At 45.0% G+C, this 8,018-nt stretch overlaps 1 protein-coding gene across 1 annotated transcript in view; it reads right to left on the bottom strand.

Moving 5' to 3' along the window:
* Positions 1–8,018, bottom strand: part of COL22A1 (collagen type XXII alpha 1 chain) — a 295,276-nt gene that overhangs the window by 118,169 nt on the left and 169,089 nt on the right. The window contains exons 19-20 of the mRNA XM_025214699.1: positions 4,548–4,601; positions 198–233 (exon numbers count right to left, since the gene is read on the bottom strand). Coding sequence (XP_025070484.1) covers positions 198–233; positions 4,548–4,601 — 90 coding nt within the window. The remainder of the gene's footprint in view (positions 1–197; positions 234–4,547; positions 4,602–8,018) is intronic.

Below are 8,018 nucleotides of genomic sequence, written 5' to 3'. Positions count from 1 at the left end.
CCCAAAACAGAGGAGGTAATCTCCTCACTGGTACTCACGATATGCTGCTCCTTAGACATTTTCATTGGCATAAGCCTCCTGTTCATTTTAAAATTCAGAACTAAATCCGTCCCTTACTTAACAAAATCCTCCCAGTCCAGCCCTAGTGTCCCCATTCTCTTCTTATGTATCGTGTTAATGCTGAAGAAACCTCTTACCGCAGAGCCTGGTAATCCTGGGAGCCCTGGTTCACCCTGCAGAGAAAAGAAAAAGCAATGACATTTAAAAATACCCTCTCCAAACTTTCTTTTTAATAGCAGCTGTTTGCCTTAACAGTCTGCTTTGTCCACACTCAAACTGCGCCCAGGTAACATGCCAGAAAAGGAGAACTCACCAAGAAGTTTATAATACAGCAGTAAAATGGAGGGCCCGATCCAATCAGTTTTAATCACATGTAACACCACTGTTTCCAGTCGAATTCAGATAGCATAAAACTGGAGTCATGCAGTGAAGAACCGGATTGATAAACAGTAATCTAGCTTAAAACACTTTAACACTAGTGTTTATATATGAAATACATTTTAAAACCCAAATAAACAAACGACATAAAAAAGCACAGCTCAACTCTCAGATGACTGGGGGATTTTGTAGGACTCGGATTTAGGGAGAAAAATAAACATCTGCCCTTGCTTATGAAGCGCGTGTGATTTTTATCAATGATTTGCATCAAATATGGACCCCAGAGTGTCATCTGCAAAGTTACTGTGCAGACCAGAACCATACTATAAGTACCTTCAAGACTCTTCGATGATACGTCTCCATCCTGGTGATTTATTGCTTTCTAATGTATAAGTTTGTTCCAGCACTTCTATCTCTAACAGTCCCAAATATTTATTACACTGTAAAAGTGGGGCTTATATAGGTATCTCTTTAGCATACCCCCAGGCAGGGACTGATGGAAGAAAAAACTATATAAGTTCCCTTATCTGCAATATCCTGTTCTTCCTTAATTGATCATTTAATTCCCTGGTTGACTTACCCCATCTTTCACATACTTCCTGATTTATAGGAATGTAATGGATTTAGGCTCCTATAGTATAGGATTTCCAAAGAGCCAAAGGGAACTAAGTTGCCTAATACTATTGGGTACCCTTGAAGATCCACCATAACTTTTTGATATACCATCCCTCCTTGAAACCTCTATGGAAAATCCTCCAACAACTACAACCCTTATTAGAAGAAGACCCAATTCTTAAACAGATCTTCCCAGATCCATCTATCCTAGCCTTTAAACAAGCACCAAATCTTGCCTACCTCATCACCAGAAGTGAACTTCCTACGGCCCAAAACACACCAAATGGATCCAGACCATACCGGGACAAGAAATGTAAAACCTGCCAACACACCTCCACCACTCCCACAATAACTACACACCACAACAGAACCATCACTATTCCTGGATCTTACACCTGCACCTCCAGAAATGTTATATGTCTCATCCAGTGCAATGAATGCCCTAGTGGAAAATATGTAGGAGAAGCCAAACTACAACTGTGCACTATACCACACATTTATCATAGACAAAAATACCCAATTACCCATGGGGACACATTTCTCATAAGACAACCACTCTCTCTCCAATTTCTCAGTTCTAATCCTCAAAGGGAGTTTACAAAACTCCTTTCGCAGATGAGCCAACAAACTTCACTTCATCAACTCCTGGATACAAAAAAATCATGGACTAAATACAGAAACTGGATTTATGGCACATAATAACCTGCATAACATCTGATATCCTAGGTAACCTCTTTACAATTTACCAGATATATTCTATCACAAGGTCATCTTTTCCCTTCCCCTCCCCACCCCACCTGTTTCTCACCCATTTTGTCTCACCCCTCTGACCCTCGCTATCACACATTTGCATTCTCACCCACTTGCAATTCTTGGCTTCGATCCCATCCAGGAAGAGCACAAAACAACTGCAAACTCTTCCTCTGACTGAAGAAAGTTGTTAGCACCCAAAAACTTGCTAAGAAGAATTTTTCCAACTATTCTAGCTGGTCTAATAAAAGAGATAAGATTTACCCAAAGAACCTTGTCTGATCATAACTTTGTGAAATCCAAGCAGAGATGTAATGGCAAAAAAAGCAGATTGTTTTGGACACCTGTGTTTTGGGATGCTCATCAGTCAAAGGGTTATTTAACTACTTCACGGAAAGAATAAGGCAACTGTTTTCCCCTTAATGCCCGTGAATTAGACATGGAATTAACAAACATGATGCATGTTAGAGGAAAGTGGCATGAGGCTGCCCTGGAAAGACTAATTGCTAGTTTTAAAATAACAAGGTAAAACTCAACACTAAAAATAACCTCTGAGAGCAGCAAATAATTAGTTGGAGGAGGGGAGTAGTTTGTCATTTTTTCTAGGCAGCTCCTTGCATGTAGATGGAGGTGGGAAGCAACCTTCACATGAACTCATCCCCACTGCCACGGTCTTGCTGATTCAATGCCTCTTTTGGTTCAACTCTCTTCACTAACCTGAATTCTTCCCTTTGTTTTCTGGACTCATCTACACTTGCTGATTTCTGAGGACTCTGAATCCAGCACTGGAAGAATACAGGTTGCCTGATTCTCTTCTCAATAGTGCACATTTCAGATTGTTGCATTCCCACTGTCACCCCAGACTTGCTTTTGCTTTACACGAGGGACCAATACTGCCTTTAAACCTAAACAGAAACCCAAGCACTACACCCCTGTTCCCCATGATGTTCACTTCTCCTGTATTATAGTGCTGTGGGTGTTACTGGTATCATTCACTGAAACTACTGGCTCAGGGTTTCAATGCACCAGACCTGATTCTAGCTGAAGGAGCTGGGCTACCAAAAAAAGGAGAGCAAGAGTGCTGGGGCCTGGAGAAGAGCAAGGAAGAGGATGCCTGGCCCACAACCATGTAATAAGGGCACTCCTGAGAAATTGGAGGAAGTGGGTCAAAGCCCCCTCTAGCAGAGTAAGACATTAAGAATACAGTTCTCCCATTTGCTTGGCAAGTGCCCTAATTACCAGGCCCTGGGCCAGGCAGAGATGAGGGCATCCTCTGTCCTGTATCCTTGTTCTCCTTCTGACTACAGTATCCTTGCATTTCTTTTGCTCAGTGGCCCAGCTTCTTCAACAAGAAACACATCCAGTGTCTCTCAACCCTGACCCGGGGGTGATGGGCACATAAAAGAAGGGTGATTCCTCCTCTTCATGATTTGGATCTTGGGATAATGGACATGCTCAACACAGGGACTTCACCCTTTGCCCCATAACTATCGTTTCCTACTGGATGCCTTCAAATGACTCTCTCTTCAGTGCTCACCTGCTCTGGAGACAGAGAAGGCTGCTCACTGTGCAAATGGGAGAGCTATTCACCTCCCTGGTTGGAGGAAGATCCCTCTCCTGAGGCCAGGTTAATATTTTAGAGGTTAGCTTCCATGGAGGCTTAGACGTTTCACAGACAGAATGGAATCTGAGTCAGAGTCTGAATTTTCTTCTCACCAAAGAAAGGAAAAGGAGGGATGTGCTCATGTTTTCCAGATGATTTCCAGAAAGTTGCATCAAATGCTTCTGGCCATCATTGGAAAAAGGAGTGAATTGGACCAATTCATATGAAGAGCAATCTAAAGGCAAGAGAACAAGCTGTGACTATTTTGTCAGGAGCACAGATTGCACTGATGATCAAAAGAGCTAACAAACGTATGATTCCTCGCCAAGTTTTCCTATCCGGATGTTTCATTGCGGGTGGACATGTCAGCCACAGACTATCTGTTCACAAAAGCATCTGGCAGTGCTTCAGGAAGGAAAATCAAGCAGAGCAGGAACCAGAACAAAGGCAGGTAAGCTCACACCAAGCGGCCCGTTGTACAAATAGTTTATGAACAATAATTCCCTGTGAAGAATAGGGATATAAGCCACAGCCGGCTGTTCTCATTTCCAAGCAATCCTAAAACAATGGGGACAGGCCCATAGGATCATCGTCTGCTCCTCTGCAAGTTGATGGGAGCGTTGCTATTAGCTTACACACCAATATCTGCTCTAGTGTTAGCTCCGTATACTTTGTGGAGTTGATTCAGACCCCAGTGCAAGGTCACATCCTGAGACTCCACCCATTAGTTCTCAATGGGAGCCTCTACACATTGCCCTACAGTGATGTAGCAACGCACTACATTGCTGTATGGCAGACTACAGCAATGTAGCAATCACATGTGTCTACACATGATCGCCAGCTAGTCACCATAGCGGCATGCTCCCTGGGTATAGCACGCTGCTACGGTAACGTAGCAGCAAAATTTACCCATGCGCTGCATGCACAATGCAGTACCCGCCCGTACTGCACCATGCTTTAGTACTTCCAAGAGGAAGTGCCATAGCAACATCACCGTAGGGTGACATGTAGATGCACCCAACGTGATCAATTGCTCAACGTGTTTGATACCTTTGAGAGTAACCAGCAGCACCACTATTTCTAGAAGATCTTATTAAATTCAAACTAGTTTGCTTTCCCTCAGGCCCCTTGTCCAACTCACCTTTTCTCCTGTAGGTCCAATGGCACCTGGTGAGCCTGAGCTGCCCTTGGTACCCTGTAAAAAGTTAATAATATATTAAGAGTTGTAGTGCAAGGCAGGGAAGAGCATTTAGCAAAACCTTAAGACCCTAGGTTGTTTTGCTGGAGTATGGGCGTAGTGACCTAGTCAAGGTTAAGAGGTAACCTTATAGAAAGTGTTTGCAATCAGAATAAAACCAAAGGTGGTGACATTGTGCAGACAGAGGATTTGGTTCAAAGTTATGAAGCAGACCATCCATCTACGCAGTCTGGAATCCTTTCCTGGGACCAAGGGTCACTCCACGGGGACAGAGTCATACAAGTCCTGGCTGTTTATAATCCCAGCTGTCCTGTAGAAAAGAAGCGATCTTCTTCCAGGTATTCAGTCTTATCCCATGGAGTCTACCCTGCAGCACAGGGTGACAGTGGGGGAGTGCCTGGCAGGTGGGATCGGGCAGGTCTGGCTGTACTGAATGTAAAGGAGCAGAACAGCAGAAACAGGAGCAGGGGAGAGCTTTGTTCTTTGTTTGTTGGGCTCCATAGTGCGGCTTTGGAGTAGGGACAGGATGCATAGCACGTCCCTCTCCCCTGGAGACACAGACCCTGAGAGTGCAATTCACCTCTTAGGCCAGTGGGAAGGGATCCTGATCCCAGGACAGAGCATCAGAGCCCAGCCCAGATCAAATACTCAGGCAACGCAGAAGAACAAGGCCCAGGTTTGAAGAAGATAGAAAAGCCCCCAAAGAGTACCGTTATCTAACATGAAGCCATACAGAGCAGGTAATGATTAGCTTTTTTCTTCACATCACTGTGCAGTTTCCCAATGCAGCCAAAGTGGCTGGAAAAATTAGGCAGTCCTCAAAATAACTGAATGGCTCCAGTGGCAAAAATAAACTGCAATTTCAGTGATCCCATAACTTGATGCATTCGCATCAGAAAATTGGGAGATAAATAGAAACTTGGCAAAAATACTACAGTGAAGGTGAAAAAGTGGCTGAGGAAAAAAAGAAAGAAAGGAAGATAGTGATGATTAATTGTCAGCTTTTCCAGCAAACAGAGGAACTGTTTTACATAGGTTACTGAGCCGGGAGCCATATCATGCCTTACAGAAGAAGGTGTATGTTCAAGCAGGATTAACTCTGCTAATGACATTGTACCTGGTGCGGAAACAAGCACACAGGATGACAAAACCAAATTGCTAAGTAACCAGGAGAGATTATATGTAGAGGATGCAGAAAGATTATTCTCCCTCAGGGAGAAAGTCAAGAGCACGGAGGCAACCTGATCTCTTCTCCTCTTTCCGGCACACTAAATCTAGTGTTAGATTTGCAACATGGGGCCATGCACCGAGGGAGAGCATTTCACTAACAACTCGAGTGCCTTTAATGCATGTTCAGATGAAGCGAACTCCTAATTCATGGGCTGTTCCTCTCCACCACTTAACACTCATTATTACAAACTTGCCACAAGCTTGTTTGCTCCAAGCAGGCCTGGTAGCACCGGCCTCTGGCAGCATATCTGTGTAAGTGCCAGTACGGAGCGGCAGGAGGCAAGCTTCTGGAAGGAGGCAGAAGGCTTTGGAAACCTCTCTAGCACCCAGAGCTCAGCTTACCTGCACTGCAGCTATTTGCACCTAGGAGCTCAATTTGCACCCATGCCACGCTGCAAGGAAGGCAGTATGATCTAGCAATTATGATACAAATGTGGGAATCTGTAGACATGGGCTCCATGTCCAGCCCTGCCACTGACCGAATAACCTCAGGCAAGTAACTGCAACCCTCTGGACCTGTTTCATCTCCCATGCTGTCCACTTACATCATCGTCTCATGAAGGCAGAGGCTGCTTTTCAGTTTAGGTGCAACTCCTAGCACAATGGGAACCTGATCTTGCTGGGTCCCATAGGTGCCAGCAGTGCATAGAAACCAAGTTTGGTGCTCAGGGCAAAGCCCACCCTCACCCCATGCACAAATATGCTCACAGAAACCCCCATGCTTGCCTGGGAGTGCATGCAGCAGTGGGAGCCATCCTTCCCCCATCCCTATGCCTTCCCCCCAAAAAGAGCTGCTCACAGCTCCGTCCTGTGCCCGTCTCAGCTGGGCAGCACCTGTTGGCGCCCCTTTGATTTGGTGCCCAGGTTGGTCGCCCCACTCACCCTACCACTTGGAACGGCACTGGGTGCCAGGTTAATACAAGTAATGGTCGCAATGTACTGTTTAACTCATGAGCTGCAGGGTGCATGTTCTCTTAAAAAAAAAAAAAACAATGTCCTTTACGTCTGTTCTCTTAGCTTAATGCGTTGAACAAACCGCACTGTAATTACTGCTGTCCATTACAAGGAAACAGCCAAAAAACAAAACAAAACACATAAAAAAAAAACCCTTAGGGAAAACCTATTTCATGAAAAGGTAAACCTTAGGATGCATTTGCCTTGTCTTTTCTCATGGCCTGGTCACAGCCTGGCAAGTATAACATCAGCCACATCATTTGCATCTGAGCTCCACCACTGAGCCCATCATGAATTCTGCGAGAGCACACACTCTTCTTGGCACTGGCACTCTTGCATCTTGTACACGTAAGCACAGGATCTCTTCTACAAATCCTGTTTTAAAAGGGCTCTGAAGAGTTGACAGCTTTGAGCGAAGCGTTAGGGAAATGCTTTGGATGTGCAAGGATCCCCACACAAATGCCAGTGAGTGTCACAAGATGACATTAAAGATTGCTTCACCCAGGGTGCAGATTAAAGGAGAAGAAATAGGCTGGTTTGTATTTATAAAAGGCAATAACAGCAAGTCTTAAGGGGATCATGTTGTTGTCTCTTTGCCTTTGAATGATCTAATGCCCATAGGCTAAGACGATAAGTCAATAAAATGTTTTGTTCCCTAACTGTGTTGCCGTACCGTCCTTTGTACCTAGGCAGGAGCCTTCTCTGGTCCCACGCTAAAAGTACACTGCTCTTTGTATCAGAAAAAGACTGGTTAGAGCAAAGCAATACTACTCTATATACAGCCAGGTCACTTACAATTAGGAACTCAAAAACACTTTCACAGATTTCAAAGACATTAGGGCTGGAAGGGATCTCAGAAGATTATCGAGTCCAGCCCCCTGCCCCAGGGGCAGGAAGTCAGCTGGGGTCATAGGATCCCAGCAAGATAAGCATCCAATTTTCTCTTGAAGGCGTTCAAAGTGGGTGCTTGAACCACCTCTGATGGCAGGCTATTCCAGACCTGGGGGGCTCAGACAGTAAAGAAATTCTTCCTTATGTCCAGCCTGAAACAGTCGTGCAGAGTTTGTAACCATTCGACCTTGTCATCCCTTGGGGCGCTCTGGTGAACAAACGTTCCCCCAGATACTGGTGGACACCCCTGATAAACTTATAGGTGGCCATCAGATCACCCCTGAGCCTGCGCTTTTCCAGGCTGAAGAGCCCCCGGGCTCTCAGCTTGTTGTCGTAAGG

Source organism: Alligator sinensis, unplaced genomic scaffold (genome assembly GCF_000455745.1).
Source record: "Alligator sinensis unplaced genomic scaffold, ASM45574v1 scaffold721_1, whole genome shotgun sequence".
NCBI lineage: Eukaryota > Metazoa > Chordata > Crocodylia > Alligatoridae > Alligator > Alligator sinensis.
This window is presented reverse-complemented; position numbering and strand designations above follow the sequence as displayed.